This window comes from Sander vitreus, chromosome 16, assembly GCF_031162955.1.
Source record: "Sander vitreus isolate 19-12246 chromosome 16, sanVit1, whole genome shotgun sequence".
NCBI lineage: Eukaryota > Metazoa > Chordata > Actinopteri > Perciformes > Percidae > Sander > Sander vitreus.
Genome location: NC_135870.1, coordinates 12,624,132 through 12,642,745, shown reverse-complemented (window position 1 = coordinate 12,642,745; position 18,614 = coordinate 12,624,132). Strand labels below are relative to the sequence as shown.

Genomic DNA, 18,614 nt, shown 5'->3' with positions numbered 1-18,614 from the left:
ATTTGCCAAATCTTCTCTGCCAATGCCAAACAGCTTGTTCTGCCATTGATTCGTATGGTGTTTCGTGGATTGGATGATTGAAGTTAAAAGAAACAAGACATATTAGCAATTTAACAATTTATTCATTTCACAAGCAGGTGCCTCAGTAGCGTGTGGAAGAACCATACACAGCCACAACAGCCTGGCACAACCACCTCCTGCTGGTCACACACTACTGTGGGATGGCATCCCATTCTTCAACCAGCATTTGTCGCAAGTCAGCCAACGTGGTTGTGTTGGTCACTCTGCACGAACAGCATGCCCAAGCTGATCCCACAAGTGTTCAATGGGGTTGAGGTCAGGACTGCTGGCAGGCCATTCCATCCTCTCCCCTCCCATATTCTGGAGGTAGTCTCTGATAAACCCCGCCCTGTGGGGGCGAGCAATGTCATCTTGGAGGATAGAGTTCGGTCCCAGACTGTGGAGATATAGGATTGCCACTGGTGGCAGAATCTCATCTCTAAATCATCTCTAAATCAGGCACCTGTCAGCACCTGGGGGTACCATAAGCTTGGCAATGGCAGAGAAGATTTGGCAATGTTATCATGGGCGCAACCCACATACTCAGCGCTGCTGCTCATCCCACAAATGCATGTTCCTTACAAATGGGGCACTATTTGAAAGGGAACTAAACAGGCTTTCCAACAGTATAAGATTTATTGCCAAAAAGCATTGTTACCACAGAGAAATTATCTACCAAACACAAATGTCCTTACTTTTTGTGCAAAGTTATTTTTGTAAAATACGAGACCGTATTCAGAACGAGACGCCATTAGAGTCTGTTTTGAAATTCGGGAGCAGCAAGACCCACGTGACGCGTTCGTCCAATCAGCTGCCATGTGTTGCGTTCGTCACGCTCATCCCGCTCGTCATTTCCGGTAAGTGTTTTAACATAGGTGTCGAAAGTGGGCACTACGGCAGTAAGTGGTTAGTGCACATTAACAGTGTACTGACGAACCGTACGACGCACACACGCTCCGAACCGAGACAAGCTAAGGGAGCGGTTCGGATGTTTTTTCATGAACTGTACCACCCCTACCGGTTATAACTAATATGGCAGCAAGGTGTCGTTTTCAAAGTTTGCAAAAAGGAAAAGTGATTAAGAGAGCCAAGAATACAAAGTGGAACAGATAGACAAATGCATTCATTCCCCAAAACCTGTGTGCTCACACTGAAGCGGGTGACCAATGAAGACTGGGATCAATGATTCCATCTGCCAGTCACACCACAATCAAGGCACTCAAGTCAGGTCAGCATGCATGAAAAAAATCAATAACTAAAAACTAGAACTGCAAGCAGTCCAAGCATCCTCGGCACGAGTCGCCCCTGACAACCCACGGAGCATGCAAAAGCGGAACCCAAAGCGGAACCCAAAGCGCAACGGCGGCGAGGCAAACATCAGGAAATATCGCGAGGTGTGAGCTGCAAGGTCTGTAGTGAATTGCAATTGGAAATTTCCCATTAACATTCATTGAGTTATGGAATGTGTATACCTCGATTATAGCGCCCCTTGATTCCTTGTAATTCTGAAAATGGTTGTAAATGTATGTTTTTCATGAAACTTTGATTAAGGATGTATTTTTGCAAAACATTTCTCAAAAAAAACCTCTAGTTGGCAGGATGTACAGTGTGTACAGATGGTACTACTGGGGTAGAACATGGGCTACATCATATGGTACAACTGCATAACCTCCATACAGTACATAAGTGAATCATTTTTGCCAAACAAGTATTTTGATTAAAATATACATCTCTTTATCACTATTAATATATGTTCATTATGTGCTGGCATGTGTGCTGATGATTATTGTTGATAGATGGTGTAAATGTTTTTGTGTGGTAATGATAATGAGTTGCAGTGATGCATACATTAGACACTTGTATTACAATACTATTTGTTCCTTTACATTTTGTGACATATTCTATTGTCACTATTGTCTCTAACAATTGAAATATCACTTCCCAGGCTGGTGTCAGTGGGATTCTATAGATGGGTGATTGTTTTAATCTGCAGCTGATGCTCTGACATGTTTTGTGATGTTCAGTTGCACTGATGCATGCCAGCTCCTACTGGCTGGTTGTTGCCAATATTTTGTTATTGCCAAATCCATAACCTTGTCACCACTACATTCCTGTTTAGATCTGGGGTTTTTAGGTACCTACTGTGTTTGCAAAGTCCAAAGTTGAGTTTTTGTACAGTACTGCTGCTGTAACTGTCAGTCTTTTAAATCTGAGAAATCTGAAGAGATTAGGATTTAATGACCTGTTTAAATGCTTAATGGGTATTTTGCATCTTATTTAATTTCTAATTTTTAAGCAGTCTTACATTGTTTTGTTATGTTTTTAAAGCAAAGTAGACAAATAACTTTTTTGAGTAACACGCTTAAACCTTTTTTCATGTACATACAATATGCTCATCTTTAATGCTTGCCTGTATTTTCAATGTCAACTAACCAAATGACGATTGCCTATAGCAAGAAGCATAATGCTGCACAGTGACTACAGCCAGTTATAGTGACAATCATAAATAATGAAGTAGCACAGTGGCATTTATATATGTCTGTTATATAGTCATATGGAAATGTAATATATAATGACCTTCTGTCCTAAAGTCAGAATGGCAGCATTAACAAGAACAATAGTGTCATGGAAACAGTTCACAATTGAAGTAAAGCCATGTATTATTTGGTCACTTCACGACACAAAGGTGCTTTATTATTAGTTTTCCTGTGCTTCACAAGTTGTAGACCCAGGGTTTAGAATTTCCTAAACACAAATGATTTCTACTGTATTTGTTGAGTCCTTCAAAAATAAAACATAAGGGTATGTATCTAGTGTGGAGTGTGGAGCTCTGAGCTGAGTCAGACTGACCTGACCTCTCCTGGATCTTCAGTAACCAGCACATCTGTCTTACAGCTGGCGATGGGGTTGATTGACAGTTCCACTGGTGGCACCACAAAGCTCTTGCTGACTGGCAGCCACAACCCTTGGCCCAGACTGTAAAATGATCTGTTTTGGCACAACCGCAAGTCATAAATGTTAAACTACTGTCACATTATAACACTTTTATATTGTATATTGTTATTACACACATGTTGTACAGTATGTACATACATAAGCATGCAAATATACTATTGTAGGAATGAGCACAATGAAAAGTGGAGCACATGGGTGGTGAGGGCCTGTCGAACAGAATTCAGACAATGGGGGTAATACATTTAATGGGCAATATGGTTATCCTTGTATAATTCCGTTGTATTCAGGGTAATTCAGGGTTTGATATTGATGTGGGAAGAGTCTGGGACACAATTAGACGACAGTCATTCCACATGCTAAAAGGTTTTTAATTTACAACAACAAAGGTAGAACCAAATTTAACAGGAAAATAAATGTATAGCCAAAAGTGATTACCTATTAAGACTGGATCTACACAGTTATGTTATAGTGAAGGACACTTGTTTAGCCTTCTAGTAAATAATCGTTGGCTTATAATGTCAATCCTGTGTAGCAACTAATTCAATTGGTATTCACATGTGGTGCATCAACACAGTTGGAAACAGAATTGGATTTGGAGAAATACATTAGAAGTAGCTGTGGTGGCCTAGCTTTTTATTACCAATTTAAAAAAAATCCTGTCTCGTAAAACATAATGTGCTCTGTAGCACAACGCTTTTTGTAATATGTGTGCTGATGACCATTGTTCAAGATGGTGTGAAAAAAAATAATTTGGCTTTGCCAGAGTTGCTTTTCTCGACAGAAGATGAATATCACCAGGAGGACACCCTGGGGGGGGCTTGATTTGTCTTGGGAATAACAACACCTGGTAAGGCCTAGGCCTCACAAATTGAACAGAACATGGCTGTGCTTTGCATCATGTGCTTTCATTGTATCAGAGCAGGTGAGCGACAAAACCACACATTCCTAGAAGTCTAGAAACCAAGCATGAACAGATTTGCTTGTCAAAACGCTTGTATTACATGTAAACTCTTTCATTTGAGTCCCGCGTAAAAGGTATCACAAAGAGCTTTTTTTCACTTTCGCAACATCATGTACATTTATCCACTGTTAAATATTGCTTACATCCATCGTGTCAAACATGCCTTTGTATGTACAAGACCTGATTACTGGAACACCATTTTCTGGAGAGCCAAACCTCAGCATTAAAAACCAACTTCTACAAAATGCAGCTGTCGGTATGTTAATAATTATAATCAGAGAATCTGAATGCATTATTGGTGGTGGTAGAGAGTAGTCCCTTGAATCACAGTATGCCTTTACCAAGAAAACAGGACGGTAATGCTCATATCGTTGCTGCTTTATAACAGCATTGGGATGAAATGAATAATTAGTGCTCATACAGGTTACTGTATGAAGCATGGGCATATACATGCACATGCTTGTTTGATGGAAGGGGATGGACAGAGAGGGGAGAGGGAGAGCTGCAGAAGAAGAGGTCCCACCCTTATTGTTCCTAGCATCAAGGAAAAAGTGCGAGGCAGCTCTGGTTTCTTACAAAGATCCCCATCTGTGAAACCAATCCCTTTTAGGACTGACTAACAGGGATTCAGTCAAGCTGAAGAGCAATGCAGTCTTTGCTCCTATCCTATCCTACACAGCACTGATATAGACCCCTTCCAACAGGAACCCAGTGAGGGTTTCCACTTCGTTGCTGTATCTTTACTCACTTTGTGTGCTATCCGTATGAGTGTGTACATAGCTGAAAGTAAAACTCTGGACTGACACACTGCTTCGACCAAGCAGTAGATTTGGATGCTGCCTTTATATATGTGTGTGTGTGTGTGTGTGTGTGTGTGTGTGTGTGTGTGTGTGTCTGTGTGTGTGTATGGCGGCGCCATCTGAGTCCCGTCTCGCTTTTAGCTGGCAGTGGACAGCTGAAAGATGAAATGTGCTTTTGTGCAGAACAAAGATTGTAGATTACCTCATTTCTTAGAGTGGACACATCCAGAGAAGCTAACTCTGCAAGGTCAGTGTGTAGAGCTGCAAGATTACTGTGACAAAGAACTCTTCATACCTACGCACTGGAGTGGTAGTGAGCATGAAATCAAGGTGGATTTAACAAAATCAAATGCTGTCCGTTAACTCCTTTAAATTACAGACCTTAATAGAACTGAATGAAGAAATGACCACATCAACTGTTGAAAGGCGTATAGACAAAAAGGCTATGTGTAGTGTTTTGGGTTATAAAGCAATGCATTCCTGTAATTGGCCTTTCCCAAATAACACACTACCAATTAATTTCAAATAATTACATAGTACTGGCCTAGTGAAAAGTATACTACTTGCATTAAACATTCAGTATAATTAGCTTAAAATAGTGATTATTTATTATGGTTATATTTTATATGAATAAAGAACAAAACAATTAGATTTGCTGTAGATACACTCACAGTGCTCCCTTTGTTGTAAAATAACAAGGCACATATTTGAATTCCATATTATAACTAGATTGTTTATGTGTTGGAAGGGCTATCTAAAAAGCCTCTTCATTAACGTGATCAAATATTTTTTCTGTATAAAAAAAGCCTTTGTCTGAAAGCACATGTAATACACTAGGTCAGGTTGATCCATTTAAAGGAAAAAAATAAAAAAAACAGAGTGATACTGAATGGGTACTTTGAGCTTTGCACTTTTTGAAGAATGTCAGACACAATGACCCCATCAAGAATGAGTAGTGGAACAAAAATGGCAGTAAAAGCATTTGAAACGAGTCCATCCAAGACTGCCCCTTGGGCTATTTCTCCACACAAGAGCCCATGGGTGAGACTTCACCCCAGCATGAGGTGTATGTGTGTGTCCATCCAACTGTCTATGTGTATCTGCTCATCTGTATGCTCTGTTACACACATGCACACACAAACACATGCCAAGAACACCACCATCATTTCATTGTGTGTCCAAAGAGTCACAGATGGCCAGCAGAAGTCATGCACTCAGGAGATGCAGCAGAAGTCATGCACTCAGGAGATGCAGCAGAAGTGACGGACTCACCTGAAGATCCTCTCTGGGGCCTGCTCTCCTGTAACTAGGTCGTAGCCTTTCTCCAGATTAGCGTATGGCCAAGGACTTGAGGACAGAGCAGAGGGAACACCAAATCAAAAGACAAATACAAAAGATTATATAAATACTGTATTAAAAACTAGGATGGCATTGCTTTTTCATTAATAAAGATGTTGCAGTTGCAATTTCAACACTGTGTGTGTGTGTGTGTGTGTGTGTGTGTGTACGTGCGTGCGTGCGTGTGTGTGTGTGTGTGTGTGTGTGTGTGTGTGTGTATGATACAATATACCAAAACAATTTAAATAGAAGGTCAAAATTAACTTCACTTGATCAAACGCTGTTTTTATGTGGATAAGATTACCCTCTGTCAGCTGTTACTCCTTCAGAACTGTAAATGGAAATATGATCTGTGACTGGACTGAATCCAGCAAATGACAGGTGGAGTTGAATAACAATGTGGGATCATTTTAATTGAATCAGTGATTGGGGAAGCCAGGCAATTGTCAAACAAAATCAGAGTCAGAGAGAGGGCTCATTTGACTTACTTTTCTATCCCTATCATGTCCATTTTTACTATTTATCTTTGTTGTGTTGTTCTCCATTTATTCGTCTCTCTCACTCTCTGCCATCCCCTGCTGTTTTGTTTCATTACACACTGTAACTTCCCTCCTACCTTCTCCTCCTTCTATCTGTATTTCTGATTACCTCTTCAAAGTCTACTTCCTCAAGTTAAAAGACTTTGCAGGTACATTTGCATGTTTTAGGCCATTAACTACAAATCGCTTATATTTTACATTACTGGTGACCATTTTTGAAAGCATATAGTACATTATAAAATTGATTTTCGTCCTTCGTTTCCATTCATTTCAATACTCTGGATATTAACTTGCAGAGATGTGAAACTTGCTCCAGATAGCTAATCCATCACAGCGAACAATTCACCTTTACTTTATGTAAAGTTAATATAACTGCTAATACAGTTGGGAGTAGGGAGTAGGGACTGTGAAACCAGCCGTAAGGTCATTTAAGTACAAGTGAGCTTTTAGATATGAGTCGATAGAGCAGACAGGACTTACCCTTCGTTTCGACCCCAGTCGCTGCGCACGCAGAGGTGTTTATGGACAGGATCGGGGGAATAACCCTCATGACAGCTGCATTCTCCTGCGACAAAGAGTACAAGAAGGGGCACAGTGGCAGATATTTATTCATCTTCAGTAGCTGAATAAATTACCATGTAAGTGACCCGGCCTGCTCATTCATTAGATGTGTATCAAATAAACAGTTGCCATGCTACCTAATTTCCCAGCTAAATTTCTCCAGCGGACAAAACTGGAGTACATTTACAGTGACACCAGTACCATTAGCTCGGCTATTTCCTGGAATATTTTACAAAACTTAAAAGCAATCATTCTCTTGGATTGTTCATCACACTGTCCACTATAATAATAATAATAATAATAATAATAATAAATTTAATTTATATAGCGCTTTTCACAAACTCAAAGTCGCTTTACAGGGTATAGAAATAGAGACAAACAAACAAAACAAAAAGGTACAGAGGCTGTCCAGAGGTAGGGGTACAGCAAACACAAACAAACAGGAACACAAGAGAATAGCAGACGGAGAAGCGGCGAATAAACAGCGCCAGCGTCCTCTCACGTCGAAGTGCTAGAGGAAAATGGAACTCGTGAACTATAGCTTTTTCTCCCAGAATACTATGGACATAAGCTCCATTGGTTAAGTTAAGGGCCTGTTAGACAACGCTTTAAACATTATGGGTGCGTATATTTTGTCATGTGTAACAACTTAAAAACACATGGCACCAGCAGCCAGCACTCAAAAAAGACAACTGTGTCATAACATTTGCTTACTTGCACACACACTGTTACTCCCTGGGATCAGTGACATGGATTATGCTGGTCAGAATCTGAGAAAAAGTGAATGGGTTTCTTTTTGCTGCCAGTATCCCTATAAGTCTTTATCATCCTCACTGAGGTATTTTTGTCCTTGAGCATTTTGTGTCTCGGTACAAGATCTCCACTCAGCCCTGCTCAGTTAGCTGGACAGCTCCCACTGCAGAATGAGCTGAGACACTCAGACGGCAGCAGAGCCACTTTGTTTTGGTACAGGAGGCTGCCAGTCTTGCAGCTAGGTCAGTTTGTACCTCTCTGGCTACAGTTTTGAGTTTACTGTTTTATTATAGCTCTGTATCTTAAAAATATCTGAACAATGTAAAAAAAAAAAGAAAACAGTATGGAATGTGAACAATGTGATCCTCAAATAAAATAGAAATTTTCCAGCCAATACATCTCTGGTGAAAAACATTAGTTTAATCAGGCTCAACATTTTTCCTGTTTATCAGAATTATAAATAATGGAAAAAAAACTCTAGGTCTCGCATTGCCAGACCTATTTCCACAGCGCATGGAGTAAGGTCTGACTCCTCCACACATACAATAGAAAAAGAAAAAAAACGCTCTGGGTTGTTTGCATTTCTTTAAACCAATCACAATCGCCTTAGGCAGTGTTAAGTTCCAGACGCAGCGACGGTGGCTCTGCTAGATGATCACGGGAAGAAACTTATTTTGGTGGAAAATTTGCACCCTGCAAAAAAAAATATTAAAAGAAGTTAACTGTTCACACAATACAGCAATGTGAGCTATTTAAATTAGCTGGACACATGGTTACCAGTGTATCGCCATGTGTATTTTGTCCCTAGCAAATCCCCACCAATCGGTCCCAAATTGTACTAGTTAATGCTGTAAACATATTCTGTAGATCTTTACAGTCATTCCCTGAAAGAACAAAGCCAGCAGCACCGGACATGAGTCAATTATCCTAGAAACATACTGTCGTTGATCCAGACTACTACTCAGATAACATTAAACAAACCAATGAATAAGCATTTAGATTATTTTATGTGGGTCAATTCTATGAGTTTCATAAAAGATAGAAATGCATGATATATGATAAATACAATATTCAAAATACATGTATAATGCCTTTAAGGTAGATGGGCGCATTTGTGAAATCTTAAGTCACTGATATCTTTACCATATTTTTTATTAGCAGTGTTCCCAAAATAAATGCTACTGAATGCTTTCTGTTGACCTACAGTATATGGAGGCATAACACTGGAAAATGTGTAATGGCCACCCAGGCAACACCATTCACATTTTATCACCTAGTGTTTAATAATTTACTGGTTGAGTTTATAGGTTTAAGACCGACTCACAGAGTGATACACCACCAGGATTCAGTCACAGAGAAGCAACAAACATGTTTTTATTTGCTTGCAGCTATTTCATGTGCCCTCACTAAATGAAGAGCAACTACTCTTGAAATGGCTCCACTTTAAAATGTGGACGCCAGTCAACATCAATAACATCAATGACAATACATTTCCTCAGAGTTTGAGACTAAAAAAAAGCAATAGTAAAAAAAAATAATTATCTTCAATTTGTAAGTCTCTAAAGAAAAGAAAGAAAAAAGAAAAATAGAAAGAAAGCAATAGTAAACCATGCCATGGGTCACTTTGTTTCATCCAAATTTCCCCCATCGAAGGATGACATTGTTACCTTCCAAAGCAGTTACAAATCAAGGTTTAAAAATGGTTATGGTTACGATTTGGTTAGGGAAAGATCATGGTTTGGGTTTAAATTACTACCTCGTTAAGGTAACGGGCCCTTCGTCTAGTTACAATAATAGCCACTTGGTTAAACGGCTGCGGCCATGGGTAAAGGAAACTTTGACTGTTGGTTTGAAATGGAAAACAAACGGAGCCCAGTGTTACAATTGTCTGACATTTTATTGATCCGTTCATCCACTCCTCTCTCCTCTCTCTGCAGACTTTGTGGCTGTATAACAACGTCCCACCACTTCCTTCTTAGCTCGAGAGCTTTGAATGTAAAATATACCATTTTAGGGGCATTTGCTCAAATGACTGATGCTGTCATTTTCTTGGGAAAATTGTCTCCTTTGATTTCATACTCCCAGGCACACCAACATGTATTCTGTTCACATTGCAAAAGCACACATTCAAACATACACACCTCCATTTGCTCCACTGCTACTCTTTGGATACACATTTAACCTAGTTAGTTACTTATTCCTGACTGCCAGAGGCACAGCTAACGGTAATTAAATCCATCTTGCACATGTGCAGTCAGGTCACATGTTACCAGTTACATACTGGAGAGGTAGGTAGGGAAGTTTATCTCGCTTTGCATTCCCTTTTTCTGTCTGCCAGTTGCTAGAATTGGCATTTTCATTAGTATTCTGTAAGAGGTTAGGTGTGTTAGTGCCCATTTCCCCTCTAACATATGCAATAAAAAAATATTTACATAGCAAACTCTGATTTGTTAGTGAAATTTATTGGAGAATGGACATGGGATCAGGCTGCATCCAGGAGCACCACTAATAAGTGCTGCTGACAAGTGTTAGCTTGTGCTTGGTTCAAGAGGAAACAGCTAATAGGATATGGTCAACATATTTCATACACACCAAAAACCTAATCAATAACAGTGTTTCTTTGCTGAATGAGCTGCTAGCAAAGCAAAGTCTGGAATCAAGTGGCAGTGACAGAGCTAAATGCTACACTTGCATTATATCATGAAATTCATTCCCTTGATGCCCCAAACCCCTGTTTGTATTTTGACATATTACTGGATGTTTTTAGTATCTACATTAAACAAAATTGTTTATCCAACAAAAATAATGCTAGTTTTGTGTTATAATATCATAGAGTGTAATACGATTACCATACCTTAGAAATGTTTATACAGTACAGTATATGATTTTTTCATACCTACAGCAAGTATATGTCATGAATTTAAACTGATATAAATACCATCATGGTTACATTTTCAATCACAGGCCCAGCCATAACAGATCCTCACCCTAACATAAAATTGTGTCAAACAACAGAATTAAAGGTTACTTTTTCTTATTCAGCGTAACTTAAACAACTGTGTTTAGCAAACATATTGTCAGTGGGGATTAGCCTATTCCCCAAGGCCTTGGTCAGGCTCAAGGTGCTGTAGCAAAAAGGTTGCATATGCATCAAAGCCGAGTCTTCGCTTTTAGGATGAGAGATGAAGCAGGTCGTTTTCGTGTTTTGAGTGAAAAATATGCATGTGTCCAAATTCTGCATAGATACCAGAACAAAACTGGAATAGCTTGTACACAAGCATATTTATTACCATCATACTGTCTGATCTTTGCTTTTCTGATTCAAAATCAGTATTCTAACTGCAGTGGAAATGTTTCTGAGCCCATGTGGATGGGAATTGATCATACATTACTGTAAACAACTGAGTCAGTTATTATTTGAGTGTGCATGAGTGATTAATGCATCTTACTAAATACAATTGTATAGATGTTATGTTTTGCTTTCATTTTCATCTTAGCTTGAAAGTCTTGAATGAGATATTGGGTGCTAATGTAACAGCATGAAACAATTAGAAATTGGAAGTTTTAGCTTTGATGAAAAGCAGAAAGCAAACCTGTCCTCTCCTGTTTTCATCTTGGCTCCTGTGATGTTGCAGTAGTGTCAAATGGTCAACATATTATTATTTTTTTTTTAAATGTACAATTCTATATCTGAATATTAATAATCCTTTGCAAACATACAACCGTATGTTGGAATTGGACACTGCTCATTTAGGAGTGAGCAGAGTCCACACAATCTAATTAACAATACCAGCCACTATATTAAATGGCAATCACACTCAATTAAGCATGACTAATTTAATTAAATATGTAGCTTATACATAAGAACATATATATTGTAGACCCATAAGTGTGTAGGCCTGAAGGCTGCAGGGGGACATGTTTACAAAGTCTTTTCCACCTTGTCTGAGATAAGGTGCACCAGCATGAAAGCACAGTGTAATCTGAGACGTACCTTGCAAGTAATCAGGGAAATGTGTCTCTTTCCTTACTGCAAATGCCTTTAAGGGAGGACCAAGCAATTAATGGGAAGTGATATGTCTGGTTGATTACACATTCCGCTGGATTAACTAACCTTTAGACAACTTGCAATAATCAGTTTTGTGTGTCAGTTTCTCTGCCTCTAAAAATTTGGTTCAGATACAGTGCAGGTGTTATAAAAGGAAGGTTGTGGTTAAGGAGAGAAACGTAATCTGACTGTAGCTATTCTTCAGAGAGCTCAAAGGCAGCAGACAAAAGGTGAGTATACCAGAAAAAAAGTGGAAAGAGGAGGAGCTGTGCTGGATCAGTTAATAAAAAAAACTGCAAGTAAAATGAAAGCCAGCAAAAACACTACACAAGGAGGGGATGGGGAGACGGCCATTAAACTTGAACTTCACTGAGCTGCTAATGCACTATTGCAACTGCGCTCCTTTTTACATTTACAGTACAGTGGGCATTTGGCTAGAGTTAACTTGGGGTACATGAGCCATATCAGTGCCATCCATCTGCTATGTTATGAGTTTGGAACAGTTGCTTATTTGATGGCTCATTGATTTATTTATTTTTATAAGCTTTGACAAAGCACTTTACAATTTGCCATATACCCATTCACACACCAATGGTTGCGGAGCTGCCATGAGAGGCCCTGGCCTGCCCAATGGGAGTAACTCAGGGTTTAGTGTTGTACTCCAACCTTGTGATTAAAGGCAGACTCGCTCTACCTCCTGAGCCACAGCCACCACAATAATTTGGGTTAGTTGCAATGAAATGTCCAAATACCATACGCTTTGACTGCCGGTACCTCACAGTGGACAATAGCACACACAAGTTGAAGGAAAGCCATATTTATTATCGACAGGGGCAGTTGCTAATAAACAGGTATTGAATGGTGTGATTTTGTTGTTCATTCCCATGACGACATGTTTGTGCAGCACTTAGAGGCACAACTGTGTTAAACACCCTAAAACAGGGGTGTGGTTTTTATACATATCTGCTAAAATTCCTGAAGAGCCACAATGCTGAAGAAATTAATTAATGCATCATTGTTAAGTTTAATGAGTCATTTAATCAGTTTATCTAATTAAGAATTTGATGAATTCAACATTGTTTTCTTTTGATTTCAACACATTAAACAATGAGTACTTAATAATAAGTACAATGATAGATCTTCCAAACAGTTGCGGTCAAAAGCTGTCTCCCTAACTAGATGGCTATATTTAGATGACTAAATCTTCTTCAGGATCCCTTTGTCACTGATGGAGCCTGCATAAATAACTGAGACAAAGGTTATTGCCCCATGAGGAGCTATTCCAAACCCTTTAAATCTGCAGGGGGATTTATAGGTTGAAAGCACCTCACTCTGAAGGAGAAGAGAGTTTGCTGTATGGTAGCACATTTCAGTGTAGTCCAACACCACTTGTGTATTAGAGTAGTTCTGAAAAACATCTGACAGGTGAGCCTTTACTGCTTCATCAGACAGCTCCAAGTACAAAGTAAAGAAAGTTATCCCATACAGTGATGATGCGGCTCACTGTTGGATTTTGAAACTGTGGGCCACACCTTTCTGAAACAGACCTGACGAAAAGTAAGCAATGCAGAGAAATAATTCATCAATGGAATGCAGCGACTGTAAAAATACGATATAGTGCATTTTAGATAGCCTTGTTAGACAGACCATAACTGACTTTTAATTTAAATAAATACATTTGAAAGGTTAATAGTATATCTAATACTATTTGATAATATTTTATTCAGACACCAAAGATGTTCACAAGTCATTTTTTGGAAGTCCAAGTCGAGTCTCAAGTCTTTGAGGGGCAAGTTCAAGTCAAGTCTCAAGTCTTTTGCCACGAGTCCAAGTCAAGTCTCAAGTCTCTGGCCATCTGATCTGTCCCCAACACTGTATTGTTAAATCTTATGAATTCAAAGCATGTCCTGTAGCTACCATCCATACAGTACAATATCAAAATCAATTGTAGGATAACTTCATGGGGTCTACTTAACACATCCCTCTAGCCCTCTGACCTGATGAAATATTAACCTCAGTCTGTCACATCATATGGATACAACTATAAAGATACAATTTGCTTGTTCCCAGGCAATCCCAGCATTAGCACAACACTTTGCGATGGTCAGCTTGTTACCTGTGACGATATATGCTAAATGTAATGTCTCTTTCACTCAAAAAAATGTCTAATGTCAAAGTGAAAATCAAGAGAATAGTGGCAGCACCACACCAGTTACAGAACAACATCCATCTCAGTGTCAGTCCAAATTCCGCACAATAAGCAATTTGAACTCACTGTGTTAGTGTTAGTACGCTCAGTGAAACTGAGTCCAGCGCGAGGGAGATCCAACTCAAAGGAGGAGAGGTTAGTGAGGCCAGCGTCTCCACGGCAGGTGATCCGCTGTGCCACGCATGGATGAAATAATGAAATAGTAAATATGTGCAGAATTAAGACAGCCCAGTGTTTGGTGGACCGGGTACACCTTGTTCACTTAATAGCATACAAATCATCCACGGATCAATTACGCATCACATGAGTTTGCCCACCCGACACAGCGTTTGTTCATGGGGAGATGGATCCGTGCGTCCCGCCTCCTGTGCGCCATGGATGTCTGAACCTCAGCAACTACTAACTATAAAGATACAATTTGGGTGTTCCCAGCATTAGCACAACACTTTGCGATGGTTAGCTGTGACGATATATGCTAAATGTAACGTCTCTTTCATATTAGCAAGTGACTGACCTATCTGGGTGCGTTTGGAGATGCCTGATGAAGTTCGACGTTGTTGATCCGGCATCATTTATCTTGGTGCCACACACGTTGCATGTAGCTGTTAGCTTACGGCCACTGTTTACGAAGTTATTGAAAGCAAAACTAATGACAAAAGGCACAACTCCGGGAGGACTTGGTGTCGCCATCGTCAATGCATTTTTTTATATGTGAGTGTGCGCACATAAGGCATAACGCATGCGTTACGTTGTACATTATGGCAAAGGGCAGGGGACATGCAGCTCGTCATACGTTTCCCCAACGTATATGCGCCAATAAAATAGAAATACATGAATATATTTAGAATTAAAAAGCAATAATTGCATGAAAACAGGTTGTTGACGAGTCTCGAAGCTCGTTTTGGTCAAGTTGCAAGTCAAGTCTGAAGTCTTTTGGGTCAAGTCCGAGTCAAGTCTGAAGTCTTTTGGGTCGAGTCCGAGTCAAGTCTGAAGTCAGCTGTTTGTACGACTTAAGTGCGACTCGAGTCCCCATCTCTGTCAGACACTGACAAAAACAAGCAGAAGCCAGACTGATGCAATATACTGTATTACACACAACATATCTGCCTCTAAAAGGCCATCAGGCGAGTTAGGTGTTTACTTTACTGAACTGCAGATATAATAGGATAAGAGTTGTCAAATTTAATTACTACGACGACATACTAGGGCAGAAAATAACAGCCTTTCAAGAGGGTATAGACCAAATCGCATAATCAATGCCAAAATGTGAAGATTCATTTATTTTTTTTTAAATCCAGCAAACAATGTTGAAGAAATTACATTTTACCTTATCTTGTATAAAACCTTATGACTTACAAAGCTGGAAAATCGCTCCAAGATTTTGTTTGACGTGCTGGATACTGGTGAACTGTCTGCAGGTAAAGTTTGGCACAAAGCAGACCTCATGAAGTGGCAAATGTATGACACGCCAATTTGTATGTCATTTTTGGCGTGCTATCAAGATGCATACTCACTTTTTATCAACGCGGTTTGGCCTTCATTGACTTACATTACCTTGCGATTGCGTGTGAATTTACGCCGTAGCGAGTAGTATGAAAGTGCAAAAATCCGTGTAGGGAGGTTGGTCGGGGTGGTGGATGGGTCAAACACAAGACTTTCACTCAGGAGACCGGGGATTGTGTCCCACGTGTCACGTTTGTTGTGTTCTTGGACAAAACGGAGACGGATATTTCTTTTCAGACTTTACTTAAATTCAGCATTACGTTTACACTTGTGGCATTTCTCAATTCCGTTGTACACTCTTCTTCTACACACCTTCTACACTTCGTCTACTCTTACCACTCCGTACATTCCCTTCATTACACCAATCATAGTGCCACCTACTGGTGGTGGAACATATGCATAAATGCCAGTGTCTGCAGACACAACATCTCCCCCGTTACTCATAGGAATGCTACTATCTCATCATGAACAGAACTCACTAGACTTATTCAACATTTCACTGTTCTTCTGTAATCAAAATTTTCCAGGTGTGTTTACATTACATACAGCTAAACATTCTAACCTGTATGATGAAATATCAATCAACAGTGTTCAGTGTCAGTGTAAGCCGGTAACAGCCAGTGGTAATTGCATGAAATATAAGGCTTCTGTAATAACTCAAATTTAACATGATATTAAAGTAAGCATTGTCAGGTAAGTGCAACCAGAAATGTCACGTTGTCACTTGGACTCAAATTCACATTATATAATTTTTCACATTTCACTTTTCTTTTTTTAAATAGGGCAGCGATCCGCCTTTACATGTCTTCTTATCTCAGACTTATGTCATCACGAAATCCTTTGTCCAGGCTGGTGGTTGACTCTCTCTTTGGCATGCAGATTTTGATGAAGTCTCTGGACTGGTGTTTTCTGCTGTCCCATGTTGTGGTGACTCCTGCGGATTCTCCTTGCAACGAGAAAGGCGTGCTGCGTTCCACCTTTTTCCATCACTTAGGATGAAGGAGTTCAGCCCAGTCTGTTTCTTTACAGTCACAGGGTCAGTGTACTGTCTCTCTCCCTTTCCCACATGAAAAGGCTTGCGTATGCGGCTTTGCGCCTCTCTTGGAATCTTCATCTCTGGACCGGATGTGCTCATATTTCTCCCCATCTTTTGGAAGTAGGACATTGAGCTTTGTTCGCATTGGTCTCCCTCTCAGAAGCTGGAACGGGGTTTCGCCAGTGGTTGCATAAGTTGTGACGCGGTAGCTCTGGAGCATTTCAGTGACTGCCGTCTTCCATGAACGATGAGCTACCTCTGCAGCTTGAACACAGTTTTGCAACACCCTATTAAAGCGCTCAACACACCCATTCGCTTGTGGGTGGTAGACACTCGTCCTGATGTGTTTAATTCCCCTTTCTTTCAGGAAATCAGCAAAGGCAGATGAAGTGAATTGCGGCCCATTATCTGTTGTAATGGCACAGGGGTTACCTTCGCGTACAACCATAGCGGCCAGGAATGTCACAACTGTGGCCGTAGTTGCTGTTGAAGTGAAGGCTATTTCAGGCCATTTACTAAAGTAGTCCACGAGGGTGATGGCAAATCTGCAGTCATAGGTCCCACGTTCAAACGGACCCACAATGTCCATAGCCAACTGCTGAAAAGGGCCCTCTGGAAGCTCCACAGGCTGTAAAGGGGCCGGAGAGGCTTTGGCTGTTTTGTCGCATAACTGACAGATTGTGCATGATGACAGCACACTGTGGACCAGGTCATCCATGTGTGGCCACCAGTAAAGTTCTTGCAAGCATTGTTTTGTGTGAACTACACCCTGATGACCTTTGTGCGCCAGATGTACTACTTTCTCCTGAAGAGACTTGGGAACCAACCGGCGTCTTCCACGGAAGACAAGCGGCGACTCAACAGAGAGTTCATGCCGCACCAATAAGTATGGCTGTATATCCATTGGGAGAGCTTTTTCACCTTAGGCCACCTAGAACGGTTCACCTGTTGCAGCTATGTAAGTTCAGGACAGTCCTCACATTCAGTTTTGAACTCTGAAAGTGGCAGTGCAGGAAGAAGTGGAGAAACCTCAGCTATCTCTGTGTATAGGTCTTCCTCAGGCTCCACTTCAGTGTTGGAGTCGGTAAGGGGAACACGTGAGAGGCAGTCAGCCAACACATTCTGACTACCAGGCCGGTGCTGCATGTCATACTGGAATCACACATCTTTTGTCAAAGTTGATCTGAAGGTTTGCATCTGTAAGACGCTGAAGGACTGCTCGCAGGTTCACGTCATGCTTTTCTTTTGAGTCTCTGTGCACAATGATATCATTCAAGTAGTTCTGCACTCCTGGCAGGTCTTTCAGGACTGTCTGCATCATTTTCAGGAATGCAGAGGGAGCTGAGGCAAGGCCAAATGGGACTCGTGTGAACCTGAAGATGCCCTCATGCGTTATGAAAGTGGTCAAGTTGCGGCTCTCAGCGTTCAGCGGTCAAGTCAATCTGGCTGTAGTGTGTGATGCCTGCTAGCGCTGAGAACAAGTCCTCCATATGAGGAAGAGGGTAGCAGTCCATGATCATACTCTTATTTGGTTCACGGAGGTCAACACACAATCACAGCCCTCCTGAACGTTTCCGTGCTACTACAAGGGGACTCACCCATTCAGATGCATCCACTTGTTCCACAATGCCTGCTTGGAGTAAGCGGCTCACGGATGCTCAGTGGTAGACGTCTCAACTTTTGACGTACTGGCTGCACAGCACTGTTTGTCTGAACTTTGTTAATGAAACCTTTCGCACAGCCAAGTTGATGGGGTGAGGCAGAATCAACATTGTACACTGTAGAGTTTGGTTTCGCGTTTTCATTTTCATCAATGACTTTGCCTCCAATAATGTTGACATTGAGTGCATT

At 40.6% G+C, this 18,614-nt stretch overlaps 1 protein-coding gene across 1 annotated transcript in view; it reads right to left on the bottom strand.

Moving 5' to 3' along the window:
* The window catches only part of astn2 (astrotactin 2), a 314,654-nt gene that overhangs the window by 128,138 nt on the left and 167,902 nt on the right, over positions 1–18,614 (bottom strand). The window contains exons 8-10 of the mRNA XM_078271027.1: positions 7,134–7,218; positions 6,049–6,123; positions 2,911–3,048 (exon numbers count right to left, since the gene is read on the bottom strand). Of these exons, the coding sequence (XP_078127153.1) occupies positions 2,911–3,048; positions 6,049–6,123; positions 7,134–7,218 (298 nt within the window). The remainder of the gene's footprint in view (positions 1–2,910; positions 3,049–6,048; positions 6,124–7,133; positions 7,219–18,614) is intronic.